Raw genomic sequence first — 16,687 nt, 5'->3', positions numbered from 1 at the left:
TAGATCGCTCTGACCGCGGAAGTGGGACTTTTGTGGTGAGCGATGGCGGTGTCGGGAACGGAAAAAAATCGGGTCAGTAGGGATAGAAGGGCAAAAAAGTGGTCGGGATTGGAAATAAGTCGAAAGCCAGGGGAGGAGAGGAGACGCGGTCGAGATCAAAAACGGATTGTAATTTGGGACGGGAGAGCAGACGTCGTTGAGATCAAAACATGTCGTAGTGGGAGACAAACAGGAGCAAGAAACAGGGCAGGCGAAAAAGGGCTTGCCATGTAAAAACAGAGATATCTGTATTCTTTCTCGCCATTCTTTCTTTTTTCTTTCTATTCTTTCTCTGCATTCTTTCTCTCAAAATTTTCTATCCGTTCTTTCTTTTTTCTTTCTCTCCATTCTTTCTCTGCATTCTTTATCTCAATTCTTTCTCTCAATTCTTTCTTTCCATTCTTTTTCTGCATTCTTTCTCTCCATTCTTTCTTTTTTCTTTCCCTGCATTCTTTCTCTTCATTCTTTCTCTGCATTCTTTATCTCGATTCTTTCTCTCCATTCTTTCTCTCTATTCTTTCTCTCTATTCTTTCTCTGCATTCTTTCCATTCTTTTTTCTTTCTCTTCATTATTTCTCTGCATTCTTTCTCTGCATTCTTTATCTCCATTCTTTCTCTCTATTCTTTCTCTCTATTCTTTCTCTGCATTCTTTCTCTCCATTCTTTTTTCTTTCTACATTCTTTCTTTAAATTCTTTATCTCCATTCTTTCTCTCCATTCTTTCTCTCCATTCTTTCCTTTTTCTTTCTCTGCATTCTTATCTGCATTCTTTCTCTCAACATTTTTTCTCCATTCTTTCTTTTTTCTTTCTCTCCTTCTTTCTCTGCATTCTTTGTCTCAATTCTTTCTCTCAATTCTTTCTTTCCATTCTTTCTCTCTATTCTTTCTCTCCATTCTTTCTCTCCATTCTTTCTCTCCATTCTTTCTTTACATTCTTTCTCTCCATTCTTTCTTTTTTTTCTCTTCTTTCTTTCTCTGCATTCTTTCTCTCAATTCTTTTTCCCCATTCTTTCTTTTTTCTTTCACTTCATTCTTTCTCTCTATTATTTCTTTCCATGCCTTCTCTCCATTTTTTCTTTTTTTCTTTCTCTGCATTCTTTTTCTGCATTCTTTCTCTCAATTCTCTCTCCCATTCTTTCTTTCTTTTCTTTCTCCCCATTCTTTCTTTCTCTCCTTTCCTTCTTTCTCTCTATTCTTTCTTTCTCTCCATTCTTTCCCCTTTTCCAGTATTCATTCCGTCGGTCCCAAGCCACATCCGGGGCTCCGTTTATATTTTCTAGTTGAGGACGAGTCAAAAACCGTTGCTTTCGTCTAAATCCGGGCTCTGGATCTCTGCGACTCGACTGCGAGTCTGCGGTTACGGAACCGAAAACTCGAAGGTCCGGCTCGGATTCCGACCCGACTTTACGGAGCGGACTCCCCAAGATTTGGGTTCCCGACATCCGCTCCACTTTTCGTTCCCGTTCGGGTTCAAAGCTTCGGTTCTGTTCCCCGCAGGAGAAAGTGGTGATCGGGGTGGCCTACGACTGCGTGGACAAGATGATTTACTGGACGGAGATCACGTCCCCGTCCATCAGCAAGGCCAGCGCGGAGGGAGGGGAACCCGTCACGCTCATCGGATCAGGTCAGGCTCGCCCGAGCACCGTCTCCGTCCGGACGGGAATCTGAAGTCCCGGTTCGGGGAACCCGCAGATTTGCAAAGTCCCGAGGGGATCGCCGTAGACCACCTGGGACGCAACTTGTTCTGGACGGATTCGGTGACGGACCGCATCGAGGTGGCCTCCTTGGACGGGTCTCGGCGCCGGGTCATCGTGGACTCGGGTCTGGTCAACCCTCGGGCTATTATTGCCGACCCCCCCAATGGGTGCCTACTTCTCTTATACTACTATATTATAGGATTTTATATTGTATTCGATTGTATTTGTCTTTCTCTCTGTCTCTTTCTCTCTTAATCTCTCTTTTATTTATTTTTTTCCTCCCTCTTTCTTTCTCTCTCTTCATTTCTTTCCCTCTTTCTCTTTCTCTTTCTCTCTCCTCTAATTCTTTTTCTTTCTCTCAGTGTCATTCTTTTTTGCTCTCTGTTTTCTTCTCTCTCTCACATTTTCCCTTCCTCTCCCTTTCTCTTTTGTTCTCTTTTCATTTCTTTCCCTCTTTTTCTCTCCTCGAATTATTTTTCTTTCTCTCAAAGTTTTATTTATCTTTGTCCTCCCTCTTTCTTTCTCTCGCTTCATTTCTTTCCCTCTTTCTCTTTCTCTCTCTCTCTCTCTCTCTCTCTCTCTCTCTCTCTCTCCTCTAATTTGACTTTCTCTCAGTGTCATTCTTTTGTACCTCTCTTTTTTGCTCTCTGTTTTCTTCTCTCTCTGATATTTTCCCTCCCTCTCCATTTCTTTTTCTCTCTCTTCATTTCTTTCTGTCTTTCTCTTTCTCTCTCCTCTAATCCTTTTTGTCTTTCTCTCAGTGTCATTCTTTTTTAGCTGTCTTTTTTGCTGTCTGTTTTCTTCTCTCTCTCATATTTTCCCTCACTCTCCCTTTCTTTTTTTTCTCCATTTCTTTCCGTCTTTCTCTTTCTCCTCTAATTCTTTTTGTCTTTCTCTCAGTGTCATTCTTTTTACCTCTGTGTTTTGCTCTCTGTTTTCTTCTCTCTCTCTCATATTTTCACTCCTTCTCCCTTTCTCTTTTTCTCTCTCTTCATTTCTTTCCCTATTTCTCTTTCTCTTTCTCTCTCCTCTAATTCTTTTTCTTTCTCTCAGTGTCTTTCTTTTGTACCTCTCTTTTTTGCTCTGATTTTACTCCCTTTTGCTCTCTTTTTCTTCTCTCACTCATCCTTTCCTTACCCTTCTGTTTTTTCTTTCTTTCTCGATCTATATATTTTTTTCTCTCGTTTTATTTATCTTTCTTTCTCTTCCTTCTTATCTCTCACTCTCTCTCGCTCTTTTTCTCTCTTCATTTCTTTCCCTCTTTCTCTTCCTCCCTCCTCTAATTCTTTTTGTCTTTCTCTTAGTGTCTGTCTTTTTTACTTCTCTTTTATGCTCTCTGATTTTAATCTCTTTCTCTTTCTTTTCTTCTCTCTCTTACCTTTCTCCTCCCTCTGCCCCTCTCTTTTTCTCTCTCTTCATTTATTTCAGTCTTTCACTTTCTCTCTCCTCTAATCCTGTTTGTCTTTCTCTCACTGTCTTTCCTTTTTTACCTCTGTTTTTTTCTTTCAGATTTTACTCCTTTTCTCTCTCTTTTTCTTTTCTCTCTCTCATCCTTTCCTTCCCTTTCTGTTTTTTCTTTCTTTCTCTATGTTTTTTCAAACTCTCTTTTTTTATTTATCTCTCTTTCTTTGTTTCTCTTCATTCTTCTCTTTCTCTCTCCTCTAATCCTTTTTGTCTTTCTCTCCGTGTCTTTTTTATACCTCTCTTTTTTGCTTTCATTTTTAACTCCTTTTCTCTCTCTCTTTTTCTTCTCTTTCATCCTTTTCTTCCCTTTCTGTTTTTTCTTTCTTTCTCCATCCCTTTTCAAACTCTCTTTTTTATTTATCTCTCTTTCTTTCTTTCTCTTCATTCTTCTCTTTCTCTCTCCTCTAATCCTTTTTGTCTTTCTCTCCGTGTCTTTTTTATACCTCTCTTTTTTGCTTTCATTTTTAACTCCTTTTCTCTCTCTCTTTTTCTTCTCTTTCATCCTTTTCTTCCCTTTCTGTTTTTTCTTTCTTTCTCCATCCCTTTTCAAACTCTCTTTTTTATTTATCTCTCTTTCTTTCTTTCTCTTCATTCTTCTCTTTCTCTCTCCTCTAATCCTTTTTGTCTTTCTCTCCGTGTCTTTTTTATACCTCTCTTTTTTGCTTTCATTTTTAACTCCTTTTCTCTCTCTCTTTTTCTTCTCTTTCATCCTTTTCTTCCCTTTCTGTTTTTTCTTTCTTTCTCTATCCCTTTTCAAACTCTCTTTTTTATTTATCTCTTTCTTTCTTTCTCTTCATTCTTCTCTTTCTCTCTCCTCTAATCCTTTTCGTCTTTCTCTCAGTGTCCTTCTTTTGTACCTCTCTTTTTAGCTTTCTGTTTTTATTCCTTTTCTCTCTCTTTTTCTTCTCTCTCATCCTTTCCTTCCCTTTCTATTTTGTCTTTCTTTCTCTATCCTTTTTCAAACTCTCTTTTTTTATTTATCTCTCTTTCTTTCTTTCTCTTCATTCTTCCCTTTATCTCTCCTCTAATCCTTTTTGTCTTTCTCTCCGTGTCTTTCTTTTTTTTTACGTCTCTTTTTTGCTTTCATTTTCTACTCCTTTTCTCTCTCTTTCTTCTCTTTCATCCTTTTCTTCCCTTTCTGGTTTTCTTTCTTTCTCTATCCTTTTTCAAACTCTCTTTTTTATTTATCTCTTGCTTTTTTTCTCTTCATCTCTCTCTCTCTTTTTCTCTCTTCACCACGAGGCCCCCGACCTAAAATCAGTCACCTAACAAGCGTTGCTAATTGCTAATGCTAACGGGGAAAACGGGTGGGTAAACAGTTGTTTTTATGCATTTAACCGGCGTTCAACCGGCCGACAGCAACCTGTACTGGTCGGACTGGAACCGAGAGTCCCCGAAAATCGAGACTTCCCACATGGACGGCTCCAACCGGCGGGTTTTGGTCAAGGAGGACCTGGGCCTGCCCAACGGATTGACCCTGGACCCCCACGCTTCCTTGTTATGCTGGGCGGACGCAGGTAGGCGGGGCGGCCCGGCGCCCCCCGGGTTGGGGTGTGTCTCGTCGGTGACCCGATTTTTGTCTCGCAGGCACGCATAAAGTGGAGTGCGTGGACCCTGCCGGAGGACAGCGCCGGCAAATCCTGGAGGGGGTCCAGTACCCGTTCGGGGTCACGTCCTACGGCAGGAACATCTACTACACCGACTGGAGAAGGTCGCAATCCCCTCGCTTTCTTTTTATGGATTTCCGAAATATCTTTAGTTTTTCTATTTAAATATTCCATTTGACTTCTTCAATTGTTCACAAAATCATTGAGAAGCACATTTTTAATCGGATAATATTTATTTTCATGTCATGATTACTGATTCGGATCACCTTTTGTCGGTCCGTCTGCGAACCTCTGTTGATACAAGGCAAGCCTTTTTGACCCTGACTCCCGCCTGTCCCGTTTTTGCACCCGTTTCTGATCTCCCCGTTTGTCTCCAGCTTCGACCTGTTTTTTGATCCCGACTACGTCTGCTCCCCCGTTTTTGCGACCCGTTTGTGTTTTCTTCTCTCTCTCATATTTTCCCTCCCTCTCTATTTCTTTTTTCCTCTCTCTTCATTTCTTTCTGTCTTTCTTTTTTCTCTCCTCTTATTCTTTTTGTCTTTCTCTCAGTGTCTTTCTTTTGTACCTCTCTTTTTTGTTCTCTGTTTTTACTCCCTTTCTCTCTGTTTTTTTCTCTTTCTCTCATCCTTTCCTTCCCTTTCTGTTTTTCTTTCTTTCTCTGTTTCTTTTTTCTTTCGTTTTAATTTATCTCTCCTTCTTTCTTTCTCTTCATTCTTCTCTTTCTCTCTCCTCTAATCCTTTTTGTCTTTCTCTCAGTGTCTTTCTTTTGTACCTCTCTTTTTTGTTCTCTGTTTTTACACCCTTACTTTCTGTTTTTTTTCTCTTTCTCTCATCTTTTCCTTCCCATTCTGTTTTTTCTTTCTTTCTCTGTTTCTTTTTTCTTTCGTTGTATTTATCTCTCCTTCTTTCTTTCTCTTCATTCTTCTCTTTCTCTCTCCTCTAATCCTTTTTGTCTTTCTATTTGTGTCTTTCTTTTGTACCTATCTTTTTTGTTCTGTTTTTACTCCCTTTCTCTCTGTTTTTTTCTCTTTCTCTCATCCTTTCCTTCCCTTTCTGCTTTTTCTTTCTTTCTCTGTTTCTTTTTTCTTTCGTTTTATTTATCTCTCCTTCTTTCTTTCTCTTCATTCTTCTCTTTCTCTCTCCTCTAATCCTTTTTGTCTTTTTTTGCTTTCTGTTTTTACTCCTTTTCTCTCTCTTTTTCTTTTCTCTCATTCTTTCTTTCCCTTTCTGTTTTTCTTTCTTTCTCTATCCTTTTTCAAATTCTCTTTTTTTTATTTATCTCTTTCTTTCTCTTTATTCTTCTCTTTCTCTCTCTTCTAATCCTTTTTCTCTTTCTCTCAGTGTCTTTCTTTTTTTACCTCTTTTTTGCTTTCAGTTTTTACTCCTTTTCTCTCTCTTTTTCGTCTCTCTCTCTCATCCTTCTCTTCTTCTACGACCCGATTCTGCCCCGACCACATTTTTTACCGTCACGACCAGAACGGAATCAGGACCCAATTGCGTAACGTTTACCACAAGCTGTATTGAAAGAAAGAGGAAGGGCTGCGCCCACGATCCGGTGCTCGCTGGACGCGGGAAGCAAGTCGCTCTCGCAATCGGATTGTGATCCGAACACGGAAGTGGATCTTCCGTAGCGGGTGAAGGCGGTGTCAGGGACGGAAAAACGGGACAGGAGAGCAAAAAACGTGGTCAGGGTCAGAAACGAAAATGTAAAATTAAAACAAAATTTATGTCATGAACCGGAACAGGATCAGGACCCAAAAGCGTGACGTTACTCACACAAGCCTTTTATTTTACTGGAAATGGGGAGTCATGCACGTTAGGCAGCAGTCTGGCGTGGAAAGACGGGAAGCCAGAGACCGACGAGATTGATTCCAATTGCCCGAGTTGATACTAGACAGATGGGGTCGATACCGGACAGGACAGACAGGATAGATAATGAAACAGGATATCGAAATAAACAGGACAAACTAGACGGGAACAAAAACCGGAGAAAATAATAAACAAAACAAGAATAGACTGAAACAAAACTGGAAACTGAAATTAAACAGGACAAAATAAACGGCAACAACACCGGACAGGAAATCCCAACAGGAAACAGGACCGAGTCAAAACCCACGTCTTGCGGGGCAGAGGTTCCTTGACGGACTGACATTGTGTATTGATTTATTTCGGCACGGCGTTTAATCCTCGATGCTCGCTGAAGCCGAAGTCCAGCATCTCGGAATTTCCTTTTCTGTGTTTGGGGGGTGTTCAAGAGGCGGGCGGGGGTCTGGGATATTTGCGCCGGCAGCTGCTCGCATTTTCCCCCTCCTCAATTTGGGGAGGGGGTGTCCCATCTGCCCAAATTCCATCACTCGGGATCCATTTTTTGTCATTTTCTGGCCCCCGTGAGAACCTTTCCCTTTTTTTTCTCGGCAGGGACGCGGTGGTAGCGGTGGATCGCTACGCCGGGCGGGAATCGGACCAGTTCGAGCCTCAGAAGCGCTCCAGGCTGTACGGGATCGCCACCGCGTACGCTACATGTCCTCGAGGTGAACCCGTATTTTCCATTGATTAAATATAGATTTGATTTAATTGATTAAATTGGATTAAAAAGTGAATAAAAAAAATATAAACCCAATAAAGAAAACATTAAAATGGATTACAATAAAAACGAAATAAATAAAAAAAATATATCATAATTTATAAATAAAATAAGAAACTTATTAATACAAAAATAATTAAAAAAAATAAAATAAAAATAATACAAAAATAAGTTTCAATTATGGAAAAATAATCAATCCATAAAATTAAGGAATTAGGATACAATTTATAAAAAAAAAAAAAAAAAAAAAATTGAAAACCATACAAAAAACTAAAAAAAGAAAACAATGAAAAAAATATGAAAACAATCCAAATAAAGAAAATGAAATAACAAATAAACAAAAAAAATATACCAATAATTGATTAAATATAAATTTGATTTAATTGATTAAATTTGATTAAAAATGGACTACAAAAAATATGAACCCAATAAATCAAACAAAAAAATTAGAATGGATTACAATAAAAACAAAATAAAGAAAACAAATGTATATCATAATTTACAAATAAAATAAGAAACTTATTGATACAAAAATACTAAACAAAAAATGCATAAAATAAATAATTAAAAAAAAGTTAAAATTATAGAAAAATAATAAATCCATAAAATTAAGGAATTAGGATACAATTTATAAAAAATACAATAAAACAAAATTGAAAAATGCACTAAAATGTATAACAATACTATACAAAAAACTAAAAAAGAAAATGAAACAAATATGAAAACAATCCAAATAAAGAAAATGAAATAACAAATAAACAAAACAATCTACCAATAATTGATTAAATATAGATTTGATTTAATTGATTAAATTGGATTAAAAATGGACTACAAAAAGATATAAACCCAATAAATCAAACAAAAAAAATTATAATGGATTACAAAAAACGAAATAAAGAAAACAAATTTATATCATAATTTATAAATAAAATAAGAAACTTATACAAAAGTACTAAACAAAAAATGCATAAAATAAATAATTTTAAAAAAGTTAAAATTATGGAAAAATAATAACTCCATAAAATTAAGGAATTAGGATACAATTTATAAAAAATGCAACAAAATTGAAAACTATACAAAAATGTATAACAATACGATACAAAAAACTAAAAAAAGAAAACGATGAAAAAAATATGAAAACAATCCAAATAAAGAAAAGGAAATAAAAAATAAACAAAAAAATATACCAATAATTGATTAAATATTGATTTGATTTAATTTATTAAATTTGATTAAAAATGGACTACAAAAGATATAAACCCAATAAATCAAACAAAAAAATTACAATGGATTACAACAAAAACAAAATAAAGAAAACAAATTTATATCATAATTTATAAATAAAATAAGAAACGTATTAATACAAAAATACTAAACAAAAAAATACACAAAATAAATAATAAAAAAACAAGTTTAAATTATGGAAAAATAATAAATCCATAAATTTAAAAAATTAGGATACAATTTATAAAAAATAAAACAAAATTGAAAACTATACAAAAATGTATAACAATACTATACAAAAAACTAAAAAAAGAAAACAATGGAACAAATATGCAAACAATCCAAATAAAGAAAACGAAATAACGAATAAACAAAAAATATACCAGTAAAATAAAAATAAAAATAAATAAAACAGATAAGTGTAAGAATAGAAAATAATTACAGAAAATATAAAACAAATACAAATAAAGGTAGAGAAATATTTTTAAAAGCAAATACAAAAAATAAATTAATCAAATTAAATACATCAAACTAATTAAATAGGTCATAAGACGAACAACAAATTATTGGATGAAATATTATAAAAATATGATGAAAATAAAAATTCGTCAATAATACAAACAAAAAATAATAGGACTAAAAATAAATTGCAACGTATACAAAACAAAACAAATTAACAAATAAATACAATTAAAAATATTATTCAGCCTGTGTAAGTTCTCCTGATGAAAGAAATAAAATAAACAAATTTAAATGTAAGAGTAAATGAATAAAAATAATAGTGAATTAAGAAAAAATATTCAGAAAAAACATACATACTCCCCCCCAAAAATACAAAAATAAATAAAAAATAAAGATTATTTTGAGCAGCACGGCGGCGCAGTGGTTAGCGCTTGTGCGGCACAGTTCATGTCATGGGAACCTGTCGTGGGTTCAAATCCAGCTCCAGACTTTCTGTGCGGAGTTTGTATGTTCTCCCCGTGCTTGCATGGGTTTCCTCCGGGCACTCCGGTTTCCTCCCACGTTCCAAAAACATGCATTTCAGGTGAATTGGCCGGTCCAAATTGTCCCTAGGTGTGAATGAGCGAATGAGTTGTCTGTCCCCGTGTGCCCTGCAATTGGCTGGCAACCAGTTCAGGGTGTCCCCTGCCCACTGCCCGAAGATGGCTGGGATGGGCTCCAGCCCCCCCGCGACCCTAATGAGGATAAGCGGTACGGCTAATGAGATGAGATGAGATGAGATTATTTTGATTGTATTATCTATTAACAAATAGATCAATAAAATATTTTAAATAAATAAAAAAGAATACAAAAATTCTAAATTACAAAAATATCAAGCAAATAAAACAAAGAAATAAAACAAATCATTACAAAATATATATTCATTTTTATCTTTTGTAATAAATATGGGTTGAGGTGACATTGATATCGGATATCGGTCTAATACCAGAAAAGATCGGACCCAAACGCGTGGCCAGACACTATTCCATTCACTATAAAACACGACCGTTGAGAGCAAAATCATTCGTGCAAGTGAGACTATAAACCCCTAACAAGACCGAGGACTTATAGACCCCCCCCTTTACTCTCGGGAATGCACCAAGGAGTGAGGGGTGGGGGGAGATCCCAGGGGGGTGGGGAACCACATCTGCTGTTTTGTGTAAACTTGTCTGCTCAACAAACTAAGGCGGGGCTGTTTCCTGTCGCTCCCTTCTAGGCTAGTTTTTGTGTTTTTTTCCTTTTAAAGCAGGGGTCTCAATCAATCGCGCACTGCCCGCACATTCTCAGCGCACAAGAAAATCTAGCCAGCTCACAAAAATCAGGGCTCAAAATTGCTAATTAAGAAGCCAATTACAGTGCATGAAGGTAAAAATACACGGGTTCCCCCTGACGCTGTGTTCTAAATGTGGTATTTTGAAGTCAAGGTCGAAGTAGAACGAAGTCGAGTAAAGTTAGTAGAGTTTTTCAAGAACCGGCTTCTTCGGCTCGGCTCACTAAAAGGAACCGGCTCTTTCGGGTCCTAAACGGCTCTTCGGGTTGTTTTTGCTTCTTTAATCCCAGCATGACCAAATATTATGTCAAATTATGCACAAAATGACTTAAAGGAATGGGGGAATAGAACAAAAAAGAAAAAAATGCCAAAATGAAAAAGTAATGAAAAGCTGAGAAAAAAAGAAGGAAAAATTTAGAAAAAAGCCAGAAAAAAAGAAAAGAAAGAAATTTAAGAAAAAAACAAATAGAGAACAAAATGAAAAAAGTAACACCTCGGAAAAAATACACACAATGAGATTTATTTTTAAAGGAATTTTAAAAAAGTAGAAAAAAAACACGGAAAAAAAGAAGAAAAAGTTTGTGTTGTATTCAAATAATTTCCAATGATATCAAGTGAATCATGTTGCTAACATTGTACTTCCACTCAAAAATGTGATTAAGTACAGTTCTGTATCTTGCAACCGACTCAATAAGCCCCCCAAAATGTTAGTATTATGCGACAAAATATATCAGGAAATAAAAAGAAATGGATATGGTGTAAAAGACGTTTGTAGGCCGTACAACCTTTGCAATAATACATGAGTCAATTCATTCAAAAGAGAAAAATAATTTTGCATTGCCGTAAACTCAGCAAAATGTAACTTGATGTCAAGTTTTGGACATGTTTGATAATGACTTAGTTGCCACACTTGGGATTGCTGTTGCTCACTGTTGTTTTAAGCGTTGCTCACCGACTTTGTGTGAACGCTCAGACTTGTAAGGAAAATTACAGGGAACATTGGTCTCAATCTGAATTGACTCGGGGGCCGCTAAAAACACGACTAGAAAATAAAAATGACCAAAAAAGCCATCAAAAACGACATCAAAGATAAAAAAAGAGAATGTTCAAATGAAAATTGACAGAAAAACAAACATAAAAGGACTAAAAAATGACAAAGGATGACCCCAAAGAAACAAAACCACATTAAAAGAAATTAAAGGGACAGTTTGTCATATTTAGCACCTCCTTGTGGTAAAACAATAATTTAATTTATTGATTTAAAAAAGCATTGATTTGAATAATGTGCAAATAATACATCAAGTTTTATACAAACATGCATTTTTAATTTTTTCTTTAAAAAAATAAGTGGAGAAATGTGTATTTATTTTACATAACTCTCTGCCATCTTGCTGCTACGGGTAATCCCCCAAATCTTTTCATTTGCTTTTTTCTCATTTCTTCCTTTTTTCTAGAATTTTTCTCTTCTTTTCATTCATTTTCTTTTTTTTAAACTTATTTTCTTGCATTTTTCTTTTTCCTTTGAATTTTTTGTTTTCTTCTTTTCTTGCTGTTTTCTCACTCTTTCCTTTTTCCTTTTTCTTCTTTTTTTCTGTATTTTTCTCTTCTTTTTCTTCTTTTTTCCTCTTCCTTTTTTCTTTATTTCACTTTCTTTTCTTTACTTCACGTTTACTTTCTATCATCATTCTTAATTTTTCTTTTTTCCTTTTGTTTCCTTATTATTTTCTCATTGTTTCTTTTTTCGTTCTTTGCAACAGGCTGGGCTAAAAATGAAGAGTGAAATGGTGCCTTTTGGTCACTTTGAGTCTCCGTAGTATGTGCTTTTCAACACACTGTCCCCTTAAAAAATAATGACGCGTCTTTTCCCCTTTTCCAGGACAAAACTACTGCGCTGTGAACAACGGCGGCTGCACGCATCTTTGTCTAGCGACACCTGGTGGCCGCTCCTGCAAATGTCCCGATAACGCCGTCGGTTGCGTGGAGAGAGAATATTAACAAAATGGCGCTCATGATTATTATTATTTTTTACACCATCAAGTCCCGACGGAATTGTAAATACAAACACTATTATTTCAACTTTGAGTGCACATAAACTGCGAATAAAACTCAAGGGATTAGTAATTTAAATGTGAAATACGTTGTAGCCACACGTGACACTATTTCTTGTTTTTTGTTTTAGTATTATTGCCGAATATGACTGAAGTTCCTGTCAAAAGTATTGAGGAAGAAGTTTACAAAAAATAAAAACTTTTTTTTTTTTAAAAGGGTTGTTTTCTTTGTTTGGTTCTCTGGCGACCTCGTGTGGTTAGTAAGGGATATTACAGGGGTTTCAACTAATTTTGGTGCAATCGGAATCTAATTATGGGTTGAGGTTAAGATTTAAAATTGGAGGCTTTAGAAGTTAGCGTTGAAATTAGGGGATTACGATTAGTGGTGTGGGTAAAATTGATTGGGGATTAAAGTCGGGATTTTAGGGTGTTAGGTTACCCCAAATCCCTATGCCTAACTAGTCATATAATTAAGATTAGGTTTAGTGAGTTAAGATTAGGGGTTAAGGGGTTAAAGGTAAATTTGGTGGTTTTCTGATTTGATGTTAAATTTAGGGGATTATTATTAGTGGTGGGGGTAAAATTGGGGATTAAAGTCAGGATTTTAGGGTGTTAGGCATAGGGGTTTAGGGTTAGAAAGTGGGATTATATTTCGTGGGTTAAAATGAGGGGTTATGGGGTTAGGGTTAAGATTTAAAGATGGAGGCTGTAGGAGCTAGTGTTAAAATTAGGGGATTAGGATTAATTGTGGGGGTAAAATTGAGGATTAAGGTCAGGATTTTAGGGTGTTTGGCATAGGGATTTAGGGTAACCTAAGTAGTCATAGAATTAAGATTAGGTTTAGTGGGTTAAAATGAAGGGTTATGGGGTTAGGGTTAAGATTCAAAATTGGAGGCTTTAGAAGTTAGCGTTGAAATTAGGGGATTAAGATTAGTGGTGGGGGTAAAATTGGGGATTAAAGTCAGGATTTTAGGGTGTTAGGCATAGGGATTTAGGGTAACCTAACTAGTCATAGTTTTAAGATTAGGTTAGTGGGTTAAAATGAAGGGTTATGGGGTTAGGGTTCAGATTTAAAGTTGGAGACTGTATGAGCTAGTGTTAAAATTAGGGGATTAGGATTAGTGGTGGGGGTAAAATTGGGGATTGAGGTCAGGATTTTAGGGTGTTGGGCATAAGGAATTAGGGTAACCTAACTAGTCATAGAATTAAGATTAGGTTTTGTGGGTTAAAATTAGAGGTTAAGGCGTTGAAGGTAAATTTGGTGGTTTTCTGATTTAATGTTAAAATGAGGGGATTAGGATTAGTGGTGGGGGTAAAATTGGGGATTAAAGTCAGGATTTTAGGGTGTTAGGCATAGGGATATAGGGTAACCTAACTAGTCATAGAATTAAGATTAGGTTTTGTGGGTTAAAATTAGAGGTTAAGGCGTTGAAGGTAAATTTGGTGGTTTTCTGATTTAATGTCAAAATTAGGGGATTAGGGTTAGTGGTGGGGGTAAAATTGCGGATTAACGTCAGGATTTTAGGGTGTTTGGCATAGGGATTTAGGGTAACCTAATTAGTCATACAATTAAGATTAGGTTTAGTGGGTTAAAGTTAGGGGTTAAGGGGTTGAAGGTAAATTTGGTGGTTTTCTGATTTAGTGTTGGGATTAGGGCGTTAGGGATTAGGGTTAGTGGCTTGAGAATTGGGATGTCAGGGTGTTAAGTGGTAGGATTAGGTTTACTTGATTAAAGTTATGGGGTTAAAATTAAGATATAAGGTCAGGGGTTTTACAAGTTATTGTTAGGATGAAGGGATTAGGGTTAGGTGTCAAAACCAGAACGGAGACAGGACCCACATGCATTGCATTTCTCACAAGTTTTATTGGCAGAACGAGAAAGGGTTGCTCCCACAATCCGGTGATTTCTGGACGCGGGAAGCAGGTCGCTCTCAACGCAGAAGTGCATCTTCCGTGGCGAGCGATGGCGGTGTCGGTAGCCGGGACAGGAGAGCAAAAACGTGGTCGGGGTCGGAAGCGAGTCGTAAATCAGGAATGGAGAGTAGACGTGGTCCGGATTAAAAACAGGTCGGAGCCGGGTGACAGACAGGAGCAAGAAACAGGTGTGAGTCAGGGTCGAAAAAGGCTTGCCTAGTGTTAATTGAGGTTCGCAGACGGACTGACAAACGGAGACTGATAGGAGTGGGTTTAAATACGGACAGGGAGCCAATCAGAGTCCGAGGCAGTTGGCGCCAAAGGAGCGGGCACAGGTGCATCACATCGGTAGTCATGACATTAGGCGGTAAATGGTCCGTATTTAAATAGCACTTTTCAATTCACCTACCAAAAGGAAATGTGCTTTACACTTACCCATTCACACACACACACACCCCGATAGCGGAATTAGCGTTAGGGGGTTTAGGGTTGGGGTGTCAGGAACAGGATTTTGGGGTTAATGGGTTAAATCTTGGGGTCTAGAGGTTAGGATTAGGGTGAGGGTTTTAGAATGTAACGCTTTTTATTTATTGGTCGATACTTTCAGGTGAATTGGCCGGTCCAAATTGTCCCTAGGTGTGAATGGGCGAGTGAGCTGTCTGTCCCCGTGTGCCCTGCGATTGGCTGGCAACCAGTTCAGGGTGTCCCCTGCACACTGCCCGGAGATGGCTGGGATGGGCTCCAGCCCCCCCGCGACCCTAATGAGGATAAGCGGTACAGCTGATGAGATGAGATGAGATGAGACTTTTAGTTCAATGTTTCAAGGATTTTTTAAATTCTTATTCATTTCAATGGCAACTGTGATCATAATAACATCGATATTTCAACATCAAACTGCATGGAGAAAGTTAAAATTGTGTAATAAATTTATATTACACAAAAACTGTGTTACTTTTGCGTAAAAACTACACTTTTTAAAGGCAGGAAATATGTATTGCCCCTTTTAACATAGTTTGAGCATGAAATGTACGATATTTTCTGTGTACCTGAATCTACCACCAGGATTTGCGTTAATATCATTTGTGATACCAGATTTTGAACACATAAACCTGATCACTTTCTGGGTAAAAAAAATAAATAAACACCTTTTAAAAGCAGGAAATATGTATACCCCTTTTAATAGTGTGTTGCGTAACATTTAGTAAATCTACCAGAACACATCAACTTGATTTGATATATGCGGCACTTGTTTGTGCGTCATCATATGATGAAAATCCCTAAATAGTGACTCATTTTTATGCCCTAAACTTTGTCTTAAAGAACATCGTGATTATTCTATAAGACATGATAGAAAACTGACAAGTGAATGATTAGCAATACTTTATTTTTTTTTAATATGGTATCTGTTTTTTTATGATAATGGTAGCCTTTTACTCGATAGTGTGGTGTAATTCAGACTTTTGGGTCCAAATTATATTGTAACAATTAAAAAATGGCAACCCAATGAAATCAGTTACAGTTCATCATCAATAATGATACAATATTTTTAATGGTTCAGTTCAAAAAATGATGGTCATCGTAATGCGTAATTTCTTGCAAACAGCCTGGCAGTCAAGTAAGAGGGTTAATTAGTTTGGAACGCTTGCTAGCAGTAGCTTGCTTTATTGTAAAGAAGGAAAAAGGTGGGAATTGTATTAATTTAAAATTACTTTATTTGGAATTTGGAATAATGCTTGTAGTACCTCGATTCGAAATCTGATAATATCAAGACTGAAATTTTTTTTCTACAGAGGCAACTATAAAGCTACACAAATAGTTTTGACAGCTGACAATAAAATACGATTATGCATTATAATGGGTTGATTTAAGCAAATATTTGAACGTTTGATATAACAAATGGCCATTCATTGCATGCAATTGTATGTAGTATCGCCATTATTTTTTTTTATTTCTATTTAATTAAAAACGTCACATTTTTCCCATTCGCGGTTTAATCAAGACAACGAGGACATATCAGATATTGTCCGGGTAGATCTTTCGCCGTAAAAGTCATGATGCCAACAATTTTGAAAAATAACTATTTGAAAAAGAAAAAACAGCAGTATAAATTATATTTGTTATATTATTTTTAAAATATTAATAGAACATGTTAAATATTGAATGTACAGTACTCAAGTAAATCATACTTTTGGAATTATTTTGAAAAAACACCCAAAGCGGAAACGATATCCTCTAAGATCAACAATTTGTAATCTGCTCCTGTCATGTAGCCGCTAGCCCAGTTTGCTTGCTAGCTGGTTTAAACACTCGTATCCATCTTTTTTGTTTATATTCCGGGT

At 36.4% G+C, this 16,687-nt stretch overlaps 1 protein-coding gene across 1 annotated transcript in view; it reads left to right on the top strand.

Moving 5' to 3' along the window:
- The window catches only part of nid1a (nidogen 1a), a 64,000-nt gene extending 51,350 nt beyond the window's left edge, over positions 1 to 12,650 (top strand). The window contains exons 15-20 of the mRNA XM_088351688.1: positions 1,537 to 1,663; positions 1,732 to 1,903; positions 4,560 to 4,717; positions 4,788 to 4,911; positions 7,226 to 7,338; positions 12,263 to 12,650. Coding sequence (XP_088207814.1) covers positions 1,537 to 1,663; positions 1,732 to 1,903; positions 4,560 to 4,717; positions 4,788 to 4,911; positions 7,226 to 7,338; positions 12,263 to 12,381 — 813 coding nt within the window. The 3' untranslated portion in view covers positions 12,382 to 12,650. The remainder of the gene's footprint in view (positions 1 to 1,536; positions 1,664 to 1,731; positions 1,904 to 4,559; positions 4,718 to 4,787; positions 4,912 to 7,225; positions 7,339 to 12,262) is intronic.
- Positions 12,651 to 16,687: the final 4,037 nt, after the last annotated feature.

Source organism: Urocampus carinirostris, chromosome 13 (assembly GCF_059441175.1).
Source record: "Urocampus carinirostris isolate Australia breed hairy pipefish chromosome 13, RoL_Ucar_1.0, whole genome shotgun sequence".
NCBI lineage: Eukaryota > Metazoa > Chordata > Actinopteri > Syngnathiformes > Syngnathidae > Urocampus > Urocampus carinirostris.
Note: the sequence above shows the minus strand (reverse complement) of the source record. Positions and strands in the feature narration are given on the sequence as shown.